The sequence below is a fragment of the Montipora foliosa genome, chromosome 10, assembly GCF_036669935.1.
Source record: "Montipora foliosa isolate CH-2021 chromosome 10, ASM3666993v2, whole genome shotgun sequence".
Classification (NCBI taxonomy): Eukaryota; Metazoa; Cnidaria; class Anthozoa; order Scleractinia; family Acroporidae; genus Montipora; species Montipora foliosa.
In genome coordinates this window covers 325,935-340,248 of record NC_090878.1, presented here as the reverse complement: position 1 = coordinate 340,248, position 14,314 = coordinate 325,935, and the positions used below count along the sequence as shown (strand labels likewise).

Below are 14,314 nucleotides of genomic sequence, written 5' to 3'. Positions count from 1 at the left end.
CGTACCAGAACTTCAAATATGGACATGGCAATGCCAAAAAGGTGGGTTACAATGTTGATAGGTCCCATTTCACATTGCTGTGACCACTCTCTGTCTTTCCCTTTTTCATCTGCAAATGAATATGCTGTTGTCTTCTAGGGCTGTGTACCGGTTAAATGGACGGCACCAGAGATCCTCTTTGGGGATGCAGCAAATCTTTCCACCAAAAGTGATGTGTATGTACTTGTAAAAATGTTTTAAATAGTCATTTTACAGCGTTTTTGTAGTTAACGCTTTTTAGACTATTAGATTACAATAATGGTGCTCCATAATGTAAGAGAAATTAAGGGAAAGTTGAAAAATAGAATTGTCTTTTCAACTTTTAGCGACGGTAATGGATTTTTGCTCACGGACTGAAGAGTATCTCTTGTCATCTTTGCGACAGGCTGAGAAGTTCAACAACTAAACATCCATATGTCACTGTCACTTAAAGACTGGACCACCGTGGTTGATCGATATATTAAGAAATAAACTATATATTAAAAAAAACACGATGATGCTTCTGTGAGAAGTAAAGCACAATTTCATCCCGTTGAAGTCGTTTGAATTTTTCAGGAGTCTTTACGAGACATTTTTTTAATGATCCACTTTCAGTGACCGCTGAAAAAAATCACCGAGGACGCATTTTTACAAGGCTAGCCTGCATCTATAATAAATATATTCATAAATTCTAGCGAGAAGATGACTTGTTAACTACTCTGTCTATTGTATAGTTTTCAATTTCAGGCACCTTCCTGCCGGTATTTGTGAATATATTCACTTCAGATCGAGGTTAACCCTGTAAAAATGCGTCCTCAGATAACATTTTCAAAGTAGCTGTGGATCCGCAGACTACTTTGACAATGTTATGACGAAATTCATTGTCAATAACAGGATAGACGCATGAAGAACTGAAATCGATTGGCTTTTTACAATAACAAAAAGGGAGGGGTCAAAATTAAGTCAAAACACGAGAAGAAAGGGAGACAAAAATGCGAGAAACTTCAATCTGACGCGAGCAATATCGCGTCATTATCGCATAAATTATAAATTTATGTGTCTGTCCGCTTATTGACAATAAAATATAGCCAATGAGCGCCCGAGAACTTTTGCAGTCATTGTAAAATGGACTATTGTCTAGATAAGTGCGAGGATGATTTCCCCCTTTCGTTTAATGGTGGCTCCTTGGCAGCTGGCGATCACATGGTACAAAAACCGCCATTCTCGAGAGCAAAGTCCGCACTGGGACGTCTAAAATAAAGCAACTTCATTTAAATTTTCTTTGTTTTATATGTCAAAGTGCGCAACTTGCTCTCCAGTATGGCGGTTTTTGTGCCATGTGATCTCCAGCTGCAAAGGGCGAATTTGGTTTCAATCAGATTCAAATTTTCGTCGGACTACCGCTACCCGTTGGACCACAGATGACATTGATGCAGTTGACGTCCGCACGAAAGCAGATAGTATTAACAAAGATGCCTGTAAAACATAAGCAATTGATGAGAAAGAAACTCAAACTAAACGCAGTATTATTTTAGTCACATTGATACCGCTATAAATTTTGGTGAATATTATATGTTACCATAATCAGTATTTTGTATCTAACCGACAGTATTACCATTTTAACTTTTAGAGGTCACCTTCTTTATCACACATTTATTTCACAAGTCAAAAACCATAAGGCTCGCCATTGGAAAGACTAATACAGATAGCCATCTCATATTGCATATCTATCATTTAGAATGTTTTTGATGTAACAACATTTCTGCTTTACAGGTGGTCCTATGGAGTCGTCCTTTATGAGATATTTACTATCGGTAGGTGTTTTGTGTACTGACAATCAACATTTAATCACAAGTGTTATGATGGGTGAGTTTAAGTTCATCATCATCATCATCATCCTCGCATATGTCCAGAGATTCAAGTAAATAGACGCAAGCCTCATTTTAACATCCAACACGAAGTGTCCCTAAGTCTAAGCATTTCATATCTATTTCTAACAATAAGGTTAAAGGGGCTAGGTCACGCAATTTTAGGCAATTTCAGCACTGATCGAATGGTCATAGGATTAACTAAAATATCAAAATAACTGTTCAAAACTATAGAAGAACTCTAAGAAATACAGGGAAGCCAAGAAGGAACATAGATGGACAAAACTGGAGAGGATTGAAACGGATTGAATTTGGGTAAATTTGAAAAACGTCGGCCCACCTTTTTTTCAAATTTACATCAGTCTATATCAAAATGTCATTTACAAAGCTGGAAAATCATGCTCAGTTGTTATGTGGCTGTGATTTTGCAAATAAAATGCTCTTGCTCTGCCAATTTGACGTTTAGAGCTCATAATTAACAAAATTAAACAAAATTACCTAAAATAGCGTGACCTAGCCCCTTTAAGGTAAAGATTAGTGTTATATTTTAGGTCAGGGTAAATGCAGCAGTTTATCCATACTCGAGGAGCAGCATTTGGGGGGCACGAAGTGGGGGGCACGAAGTGGGCACGAAAGCCGGCTGAAACTTACATGCCTGTGAAACTACCGTTGACTTTTTTTATTGTTGTAGCAGGTGGTAAATAGGATAAGACAGTAATGAAATGTTGACAATCAACAGGAGGTATTCCATATCCTGGTTGGTCGGAGGCCAAGACCATAGCAGAATTGCAGAAAGGTTATCGCATGCCGAAACCCCCACACATCGCCAACACTATGTGAGTGTCCTTTCATACCATTTTTTGTCCTTAAGGCAGGGTAAAGTACTTCTTTATTGAAAGAAAGAAATGAGGGGAAAGCTGGTAAAGAGTGGGCGTCACAGGTGGCCCAAGCTCTACGATTCGCGTGTGACGTAAATATAATATATCAACAAGACCGTTGATTTTCGTAACTGCGAAATTACAACGATTTTTATAGGATAAAAATGTATCTAGTTGGGAAGCAAATTAGGAGTAATTAAAAAAAACAATTCTCACCTTAACTCCTTTGAAGTTCCTTTTCTGTTTCGCACCGTGGGCATGGGTGTTACTCGAGGTGAATATACACAAGGAAAATACTGTTCACTGGATCTACCAGTAGTTTTGACTATTTTAATCCGCGCACTTCCACGTTGCACAAAGTAACTTAATAGTCAACTGAAAAAAGAGGCATGCATATGAACACACTATAAAACTAAACAAATCGGATAATGGAATAAACGATCTTTCTATATGTAGATGTAGATTCCTATATTTGCAGAAGCCACGAATACACTGTTTTCAATAACAGGGCCCTTTTCTATCTGATCGTCCGATTGAAAGCGAGCTGTAATCTTATTGGCTAAGCGTTAATTAAGTTGAAATTAAAAAAAAACGTGCGTTCCCGGCCTTAGCCACCAATTAAACATTTTTCAACGGAGTGCAAAACACTCGGCCCCAGAAATAGGAGTCTAATTGCGCAACGATTAAATCAGCACTAGGTGTAACTCAATTGTAAACGATCAGTTTAGTGTTCTTGAGCACAAATATGTCTTGATATTTTTGTTTCGTTTGCACCGAGCTCTTGGTTTGTGGCAATCAGGGATTGCTATGTGTTATTGGGCGATCGTACTCACCATTCTGTGTCTTGATCCGCACCCTTTTGACCAATAAATCCTTGCCTGGATAGGTGTCCACAATCAGCGCCATCTCCAGGACCAACATTTCTCTCTCTCTCTCTCTCTCTCTCTCTCTCTCTCTCTCTCTCTCTCTCTCTCTCTCTCTCTCTCTCTCTCTCTCTCTCTCTCTCTCTCTCTCTCTCGCTTTCTCTCTCTCTTCCAGAGGCACTTGTTTCGCTTCATGAGTGTGGGTGCACAACACTTAATGCAGTAGGGGCAGAATTCACCGACTCTTTTTTGTACAATCCACAGCATTTTTCTTGGATTGACTCTGTCCTCTTATTCGGGTTGTGGAGGAAGGCTGTATCTGTCCGATTAGGATATCATAAATCGGACGCTCTTCCCAAATGTTAACAGAATTCTGATTAAGAGAACGAATATTTACTACACAGGTTATCTCGGCAAGGAATGTCCGCCATTGTTTTTCAGTAAGCTCTGTTCTGCCAAACGCTGTTCAGAGCTTATGAGCTGGCCTAATCAATGACTCGACGACTCCGTTGGCTATTCCATCGCCACTCGAAATCACGGGTATATTTTTCTGAAAGAGTGCTTTGAATCTTGGGAAACACCCAAAATGACAACTTGCGCTTCTCGAATTTGATTAATGCAAGAGCCCAAACATATCCAGTGCGGTATTCGGGAATGGTGGGAATCAAGCAGCCACTCAAATACTTTGGTAACTGGCCCATCATTTGGTCGAGAGGTTTCTTTCGAAGTTTGCAGCAGCCGACGCGCTTGCTGACAATATTTTTGCAATCTTTGGAAGCCCGACGATCCAAAACCTTCGCCTTGCTTCGTACATGAAGCTCTTGTAACCACGATGCCCTCGCGTTTGGTGGAGGTGGTGCAAGAGGAGGACCACAAGTTAATTGTCTTTTGGCAGAATGATTGGGCAAATCATGTCTTGAGGTAGTGCACTAGCACTTTCGAGGCGGCCATAAGCTCTGATCAATCCGATGTCATCAGATTTAGGAATCAATTCGCGTTAAGGAGCGATATATATCAAGGGAATCTGACACCACTGGAAAGGAGGCGACTCGGAGTCTTACAGTTCTTGAACTGTTAGAGAGCCCTTATTTCAAATTCTTTTCCTAGTGGCTTGAACAAATCGACTTACATAGGCAAGGACTCTCGGGATTTTGTAAATGAATAGCAACTTCGCAACAGGTGAAATAATTCTGGGTTATCCAGTGACCGTGGCTTTTACTGTTTGAAACTCTCTGGTGTTCGAATGATCTCCATCAAGTTTCGTTTCTTAGATTTCTTGATGGTCTTCATCTCTTGTAAGGCGTCTCTGAAGACCTGTTGGGATCTTTGTGTTTGGTCATCAAATTGTGGCCATTCGGATTCTGGCAGCTTTAGAAAAGAGCGCCACTGTTTCTTGGATTCCGGAAACTCGTACGGACACGAAGGGTCTGAATTCTCGAGGTGGAGTCTTCAGCCAATACAAAATGGTTCGAGATTCCAGCCAAAAGGTCTTATCGTACTCTTTGAAATTAACGAAGTCTAGTGCCTTCCAGCAGGGGTCGTAAATCCTTGCGAGTGCCGGGCACCCAAGATATGAAGTCGGGGAATAGCTTTTTTCTTTCAATCGCGTAGCTTCCAGCAAAAGAAATTGGCTGCCCCATATCCCGGTTCTCCTCGATCTGCAAAGCCATGTACTTGGGGTGGGTCTATTGCTCCTGCTGGCTTTAACTTCTGATCAAATTTGAAGGTGTGCAGTTGGTTTATTGCTGCTTCATTCTCCTTCCACTTTTGTTGGGTTGCTTCAAGGAGGATATCATCCCAACCATACCCAGTACTCCACAACTCTTGTAGGTACTTAAGAGTCACAAATGCTATGAGGCCAATAGGTTCACACACCTGAGCATGCAAGGCTTCAAACTGAATCCTTTTTTAGAGCAAATGTGTATTTTTCTTGTCCCACTTGTGACCAAGCAAGTCTATACATTGTTCACCGCAGGTTTGGCCGACTTCTCTGCTGTTTGAATGCCACGCCTTGATCTGGAACTGACCCTTTTCAAGTACTTTGTAAAATATACCAATGACCTGCCCGTCTTCTGCAATACTCGATCTGACTCCTAAAAGCTCTTGCTGAACAAATTTAGAGGCAAAAAACACCTTCCTGTTTCATTCCGAGCATCCAAGCAAGCAACACACCCCGTGTCAAAAACCTTATGCAAGTAAATAAATTTCTCACCGGAGTTCAGGATGGGATCCTTTTCTGAAGAACCTTTTCCCTGAATAATAAATCATGAAATAGACAACAAGCTTTCTTTCAAATAAATCTTGGACGTCAAGAATTAGTCACATTTCCAAATATATTTTTTTACTTGAAGACTGTGCAGAGTTGATTGAAAATTAATATCAATAGCCAGACAACAGAGATAACATAGATCCATTTAATATTTTCGATTCCTTCAATGAGTTTGTGAAACCCATATACCCAACTAGACAAAGTTACCTTGGTTGCAGTGTTGTACATAACATCTCCGTTACTAAAATATTTAGAAACACAGATCACCACTCGATGGCCAATGAAGATTCCAGATTTTTTTTTTTTCACTGCCTGTCTCGTTTATCAATTTGACCTTCCATTCCTGAGCTCCATAAGGGTATATTTTGCTTAAAGATCTACCAAAACGCCATTCGAGTTACATCGACTTCGACGCTATTGCAGGTTAATTAAATATTCTACTGTGTCCACCCCGTAAAATCTACACATTTCTACTACCAAGTGTACTACCCCCTGAAACCTGCCAAAGATACGCTCAGAAGACGCTTGGCAGAAAGTCAATACTTAGCAGGGGTCCGGAGTGAAGGAAGGACCCAGTTGCGCAACGTTTCTGATTTCTGACAAAGAAATAAACGGAGGAATGCGACCAGGATTTCGACTGGATTGTCATATGGCAACCCGTTATTAAATATCTGTCAACAAAGTGCAAAACATGTGTCTTTTGTGATTTATAGGTCGATATGAAAAGATTTCGTGGAGTTTCTGTTTCAGCTTCTTCTTCTCTCCATATTCTAATCGAGATAGAAGCAGCTGGAACAGAAGCTCCAAGCGATTTCGTGGAGTTTTTGTTCCAGCTTCTTCTCTCTCCATTATATCTAATTAAGAGAGAAGCAGCTGGAACAGAAACTCCACGAAATCCCTTCAAATCGACCTAGAAACCGCAGAAGACACAAAAGAAACTACAAAGTACTTCAGATGAGAAACTTTTATATAAAAATCACTCCTAATTTTGCCTTCCAATTCGCTACATTTCTTCCCCATACAAATCCTTGTAATTTCGCTATTATGCAAATGAACGGTCATGTTGTTATGATGTTCTAATTACGTCACGCGCAAAAAGTAGAGCTCAGGCCACCTGTGGGGGCATGACCAAAAGAAGCCGTCGTTATTGCCTTCACTTATGTCAAGCAATCAGGTCACAAATAATAACATTTTCTTAAAATTGGGAAGTAAATGTTGACCGATTAAGGCATCCGGCAATGGGGAAAAAAAGAGCCAGTGCCTTTTTCACGAATTCAGACGATGACCTCAGTTTCCATTTCACGTGTAGATGCTCAACCATGCATTGACTTCAATGAGGACATTTGAACTTTGGAAGCTTTCGGGGGTACAGTAATAGATGATCCATGGCTGCTCTTTTTGCACTAATTGCATAATCACGCGATGTGTTGTCATTCTTAGCCCATAAAATCCCTGGTTTTTACTCACGAGCTCAGCGGTCATGTTATTCCCCACATAAAAAGGATAGGCCTATTTTAGAAAAGATCGTTAACTAATACAGGAGGGTTAGATCGTGTATCACCTTGGCCACCATTCTTTTTCTCGGGGAACCCACACGGCTTGACGTCCTAAGCAAACGAATGATTATTGTAATAAGAAGTGTCTTCATCGTAATGTCCTTTTCTATGCGCCCTGTTGAAATCATGACATTTTTTAACAGAAGGATGAGACCGAGTTATGTATTATCTAGAGTTACTGCTTCTATAATTCTCATCAATCAACATGAGATGAGTGGACAGGGGTGAAAACTAAGATAACGTTAAACTGCTTCTTCCCAGGTATCACTTTATGGAGAAGTGCTGGCAAGAAAATCCTTACTTTCGTCCAAATTTTGAAAATATTCGTAAAGATTTGCTTTCTCTCATCGAAAAACAGGTAATTATCGAGATTTGCGTTGAAAATGCCAATCTGACACAAATCATTTTTTCGTTTTTAACATCCCTATTCATAAACGATAAAGATATTCAAGTAGAGAAGTTTTCAGATGACTGTCGAAAGTAATTACGCGATTGCAATTGCTATGCTTAGTGATTGGTTTAAAAATCTCGCGCCAGGTTATCAACCAATGAAAAGGAAGACCACAACCAATCGCGCAGGTTACATGGAATTGCAATGAATTCGGATTGGTTCATTGCGCTGTTTGCTCCTGCTGTGATTGATTGAAGTAATTCCTTTGGAACTTGTTCACGACCCCCAATTGAAAACCTCTCTAAGAATGCATGGCAATTAATTGCCGACACAGTGGTTGCCCACAAATATCTCCAAGAAGCACCAGATATGGAAATAACGTCCGAAAGTGTTATCAAAACTCTCTCAACTTCCCTCAAAATCCCTTGAAAGGCCGCGTTTTGGCAGACAGTTCAATTTTCCATTTTTCCAATTTTTTAAATTCTTAATTTACACTAAATACATATACATGTATTTGCAAGGTGAAAAAAAAAAAACAGAAAAGCAATGAATAGCGAATAATAATTACAAAGAAACAAGCAATATATAGAATAGTTTTGCTCAAGTTTGGGACACCTAAAATAGTAGAGACTAATCGAGTAGGTGACCCAAATTAAAAACATGAATAAATAAATAAATATATATCTATATATCTATATATATAATTGTTAATTAGGTTAAGAGTATTGCTTCATAGAATAAAGATTAGAAAAAAAAAAATAAACGAGAAAAACTAATGTAGCAATCAATCATTACACTGATCGAAATGATATATGAAATGAATGATACACTGAACTGCGGATATGAAATCAAGTAAGGCTATGATGCTCGCAGTTATGGACGCAATTTTAGCAATTGCGTAGAGAAGCCTGAAAAATTCAGGACTTCAACGGGGTTTGAACCCGTGACCTCGCGATACCGGTGCGACGCTCTAACCAACTGAGCTATGAAGCCAGTGACGTTGAGAGCTAGTCATTTGTGGGTTCTAATTTTCCCGTGAGGAATGAATCAATGAACGAAATGATATGTGAAATGAATTATGTACTGAACTGCGGATATGAGTTTTTCAGGGCTTCTCTACGCAATTGCTTAAATTGCGTCCATAACTGCGAGGACTATAGCCTTACTTGAAATCATTACATTCTTATTATTTTGAGGAGTCTAGACAAGGATATAATTTGTTTAGTACTTACACGTAAGTACTAAACAAATTACATCCTTGTCTAGACTGTATACAGAATATCTGTATACAGGCAGTGCATTCCAGAGACTCACGTCAGTAAACTGATAAGCTAGAGCTGAAGAGGCAGAGCTATTTCCGCCAAGTCTTACTTGAATAGTTATCTTGACCCAATGATGACTCTCTCTGCTATTTATTAATACCGTTCTGGGAGAAAAAATAGAGTCGTGTTGATCGTAATTGAATTATTCGTAAGAAATGTGTTTTAAACCCAGGCAAGGCGATCAGACAAGCAGTGGAGCAGAAAGCAGACAAGCAAGCACGAAACAGATTAGAAAATGATGTTCTTGTTTTATGTGAATTTTTCAGTTGTACCTCGGACTGTTGGACGAATCGAAGTACGATGGAACAAAATACTCAATGGTCGAGGACGTGTGCGCGGCTTCAGTTCAGCCACGCCCTAAGAAGAAATGGTCAAGTCTGAAGTTGTGAAGAGGCAATCAGTTTCTTTTGATTTAATTGGGTTAAAAAGAGAATCAGTAAGCGTAGTGATTCACAACCATAGACGATATTTTATCACTTTTGTCATTTTAGCGTAAAACGCTTTGAATATGTAGAAAATTCATAAAAAGATAAATCCCGCTTTTCAGTGAACATTCATAGTAAAACAAGAGAGTTTTGAAACAAAATGTTAGCAACGGACCGGAATATACGGCTCTTGTTGTTTCGGGATGTTACGTTGTTCATTTAAAGAAACTGTTAGGTATAGCATGCTTATGACTAAGGTGTAGCAGCTTATATATGTAAGAGTTTCCTTCATCAGATCTTAAAAACTAAACCTCAAGTAAATAAAATGTAGGGTAAGTAAAATCGGTCACCCTGATGCGTGGTTTAAAAATCCGAAAACATCCAATTCTTAGTTTTGCAAATGACCAAGTTTAGCCTGTAAACTTGCAAGAGGGGTCATGGCAGCCATATTAGGAGGCTAAGACAGTAGGACGACAGCAATGAGGACGCTGCAAATTAATCAAAAGCTAATAATGGGTTTAGTGAACAAAAAACAAAGACTCTGCAGGCCCTGCACGTGAGTATCACATTTTGGTACATTTCTCGGTCGTTGTCTCCTTGACAACGACGTGGGATGACCAACTTTGAGGTCCACTTGAAGGTTATTGAACAATCGGTTAAGATTTACCATCTTGCAAAGTTTTCTTCTAACTTGTCTTTTAGTGGACATTGTCCTTACTTAAGCCCCTAATTGCTGCACTTTAAAGTGCTTTGCTATTATCTATCATTGTTATTTACTATTATTATCAATATTACCAGGAACATGTTGAAGTTCTAATTACTTTATGCAAAGTCGTAATTTATGTAAACTTGTGTAAACGCTTCTAAAAGATTTAATTACATTTGTCAAAAATCAACTTTAATTTTGTGCTTCTTACTTATTCTGCTATCAGGCGTTTTTTTTTCTTCCGCGAGAGCGCGTGCTTTTCGCGTCCTTCCAAAAAGAAAAGAGCGCCTGATCGCGGGTTAGTTGCTGCACCTCTGACTTTTAATGAAATGAGCCACCATGGAGTTCACTTTATAATCTCTGTGTGCAAGAGCGAGGTCTTACCATTTCAAATGCTTGACACTTAGCATCGCTTAGAGTAACAGTCCCAAGGAAGCTAAAATGGCCAATTTCTCACTTACAACACTTACAACACTAACGTAGGACTGGTGACGGCCGAAATCGAGAAACAATGAGGTGACGTCATGTCCTCCGACGTAAATACTATTGGCGTATTCTCATACAAGCATTTTTTTTGTTTTGATCTTAAATCACTGATCCAGTGAGGGAAACCACGAGTGTCTCTGGATTTTAGGCACAGAAATAAGCAAATTTCGTCAAAACGAACGAGACCCAGGTTAGAAGAATAGGACTAAGATTTATTACTTGAACAATACTTTGTACACGTAGAACATGTTAAAAAATTGCTGGAAAATAGCGACTTGACTCCCAACGACTCGTTTCCGGTCTTACTGTGTAGCTCAGTCTTGCACAGTCCTCCTTCCTCCACAGATGCTCGCGTATTCACGCTTCCGCTGTGCGAAGTGTGTGCAGACACATGTACGGCCAAATACGGACAGTTCTAAGAACACACTTCAAAAACAGATTACGAGTTAGGTTCAGGTTCAGAGCCCATGCACAAATCCCACTTATTCATATAATCTTTTCCGTTTCATACTTAATTTTTGCCTTTAGCTTAAAGGCGTTTATAACAGGAGGAGACAGATTTCTTCTGCAATCCCATATATATGATTTAGCGACTAGTATCAAATAGTTTAGTAAAGGGCAATTTGCGTAAATAATACCAATCATGACATCTTGCAGAGTAAGGTGGACGAATTCTCTGGTCAGTAGGAAGAAGAAATATTCGAAATCTTTCCAAATAGGTTGCACAAGGCTACAATGAAAATGGAGATGGTGTAGAGCTTCCGGTTCTGAGTTACAAAACGAACATTTATCCTCTGAGATGTAACCTATCTTAAATAACTTTATACTAGCAAATAGTATCAAGTTAAGGACCTTGTACTGAAATGCTTTTATGTATGGTTCAAAGGACACCTTATGCGGTAGCCAGAAAACCTTTTTCAAGTGATCTTCTGACAAATTAAAAGTTTTCCTCAGATGTTGAGAATTATTTGGAAGCTTGGCTTTTGAGTTTTTATTAATGTGTAATAGTCCTTAGATTTCATTTTTAACACATCAAAGTCTTTGACCTCTATCGTTACCAACAAAGAAATTTTCAGGAGTGCTTTCCTTGGTTTTTAGGTGTAATGGAACGGAGTGGCGAGGTCCCGCCCAAGTTAAAAAATTAGTAGTACTTATTTTGCTTGGAATAAACTTGAAAGAGTTTGTGGTATCTGTGTCGAATAAAAGATCGTTTACAAAAGTTATGCCGTTTTCAAAAAGAGTTCGATAGAAGATAGGTTTGTTGTTTATTCGTATCTCTTTGTTATTCCACACTATATGTTGCCATTCTTTTTTTGTGGTATCATAAACGTCTCGGAATTCTGACCACCACGCTTCAATAGAACTTGTAGGTAGCTTTTCCAAGCACCGTCATTTTCTCCAAAGATTCTTTTCAGCCAGGCTAGCCGTAACGATTTAATCGTACTTTCAAGATCAATCATTTTTAGTCCGCCGTTCTCGTATTCATTTATCGTGGACAGTCTTGTTACTTTATCCGTTCCTTTCCATAGAAATTTAAATAATATTCGGTTCAATTCTTGGACGATTTCCTTTGGAGCCGGCAGAAGCGACGAAATATAAACAAATTTAGAAATGATTAGGGACTTAATAACTGTCACTCTCCCATAAACAGAAAGACCTCTTGAAGACCAGATAATTACAAGCTTTTTCACGCTGTCCAGCCTCTCGATAAAATTATTTTCATGCAGTAATTTAGTATCATAAGAATAGTACACCCCAAGGGCTTTGATTGGTTCGCCGCTCCATTTAATACCAAAGTGTGTGCAGACACGAATGTTGAAAGACGCATCCCTCGTCGCCACCACCTTATTTCACGTCTGCATCTTAGCATATTTTCTTTGAATCATTTCGAGTCCCCCCGGAAGAGAGAGAGATGAGTTGGTAATTTAATTCAGAGGTCTTGGGTTCGATTTTCAGCATAGTCAGAGTTTTTTCTCTTTCATTCTTTGGGCCCATGTCTATGACTAAATAGTCACTACCCCTTACACAATGATAGCAGGAGAGTTTGAGGTAACCAGGCGAGTCCCCCATATTTGGCCCTATATCCCGATGAAAATTGTTTGAATTCCATGTCATATTGCGTGGTTACTTCAAAGACGGCACCTTAGTCAGTTGGTGTGAAAGTACACCGCACGGTCATGGTAACCACAGGTAAAAACAGGAGGCCATCAGTAAAAGCTTGCTTCTCCTATTCAAGTTCTGCGAGCCAACCTTTGCGCGCATATTTCTATTTTTGGAACGCCAGGAGTTCGTGTGCTTTTCACGTACTGCTCAGAATGGCCAATCAGACTAAAGTTATTATTTGAGTCTCCTGCTAAGGGGTTAGTTTTAAAGGCAGAGAGCTACACCCAAAGGTTGACTCAAGGTTATAGTGCATAGGGAGGCTCGTAGGCGTGATAAAAATAACCTTCACAACACGGACGCGATTTAAAAATAGATTTCAAGTAATTATCATGGGGAACAGGGATTCGCTCGCTGGAAGTTATTCTTTCATGCCTAGAAAGTTCCGAAAGCTGTAAAAGATTATGAGGCCACAGTCAATAAAACCACAGCACGGATTGGATACGAGTTATTTGGCTCCAACTATCTTCTGCGCCACATCGCAAATTGTGCGGCAAATAACATTTTCTTGCAGGAAATTGTTGAGTAGAGAGTTATAATAATATTTTGTAGATACCGAAAATTACTTGATACCCTGTCTATATACAAGGACAATCTTGTCGTTGATGATAAGAGCCTTCCTTCAATCTTACAACGTTACAATGACATCTGTTTCTAATAGAGACGGAGAGAAGATACTGATTCACCACAAACGTGTGCTCTGTGTTGCGTTTTATTTATCTTTGTTAGCTTCAGGTTCGTATCAAGAGGTTTAGTATAATTTCTGATGCATCTAAGAGAACATCCAGTTTCCAAGAAAAAAACTCGGTCGTATTAGTCTTGCAGATAATCACTTTCATAGCAGAGAAAAGAGGAAAACTTGACTTTTTTCATATTCAGTATTTTTCAGTAAACCTCGACCAGTTTGTAGGAACGTTTTAGAAATTCGTTTTCTTAGAATGATCACCAAAGCTCCAAATAATGTAAGCCATATTTTAGTCCATGCACCGAATATACCAATCCAAAATTATAAGTAAAGAATTACCAAAACTGGCTTTGTAGCCCTTGTTAATGCTTCGTAAAAAAGAATATGTTTAAGTTTGCTTAATTGAAATCCAGAAACGTTATATATGCAAACCAAGTTACAAAGTTGAAACAATTGCCCATTCGATAGAGGATAAATATCAAAAGTACTTCGAAGTTTAAAAGCCCATGTCCAGCTCACAGCTCCTACAAGGAAACGGAAAAGAGGGTTTGATGTCAGACTAAACGTATTGATGTTATAAAATGACTAAGTTGAAGCTGAATGGACGGACTTTTCAGCCTTATCATTCTCTACTGATGTAATACTTCGAGAAAAGTTCTGAGGACTGCCACTTGACAATTTGGACCT

The 14,314-nt window shown here is 39.1% G+C and overlaps 1 protein-coding gene across 1 annotated transcript in view; it reads left to right on the top strand.

The window, feature by feature from the left end:
• Positions 1 to 10,486, top strand: part of LOC137974178 (inactive tyrosine-protein kinase 7-like) — a 112,023-nt gene extending 101,537 nt beyond the window's left edge. Inside the window, exons 23-28 of the mRNA XM_068821068.1 lie at positions 1 to 41; positions 139 to 215; positions 1,792 to 1,832; positions 2,626 to 2,722; positions 7,714 to 7,810; positions 9,432 to 10,486. The exon at positions 1 to 41 is cut by the window's left edge and continues 79 nt beyond it. Of these exons, the coding sequence (XP_068677169.1) occupies positions 1 to 41; positions 139 to 215; positions 1,792 to 1,832; positions 2,626 to 2,722; positions 7,714 to 7,810; positions 9,432 to 9,554 (476 nt within the window). The 3' untranslated portion in view covers positions 9,555 to 10,486. The remainder of the gene's footprint in view (positions 42 to 138; positions 216 to 1,791; positions 1,833 to 2,625; positions 2,723 to 7,713; positions 7,811 to 9,431) is intronic.
• The last annotated feature ends 3,828 nt before the right edge of the window (positions 10,487 to 14,314 follow it).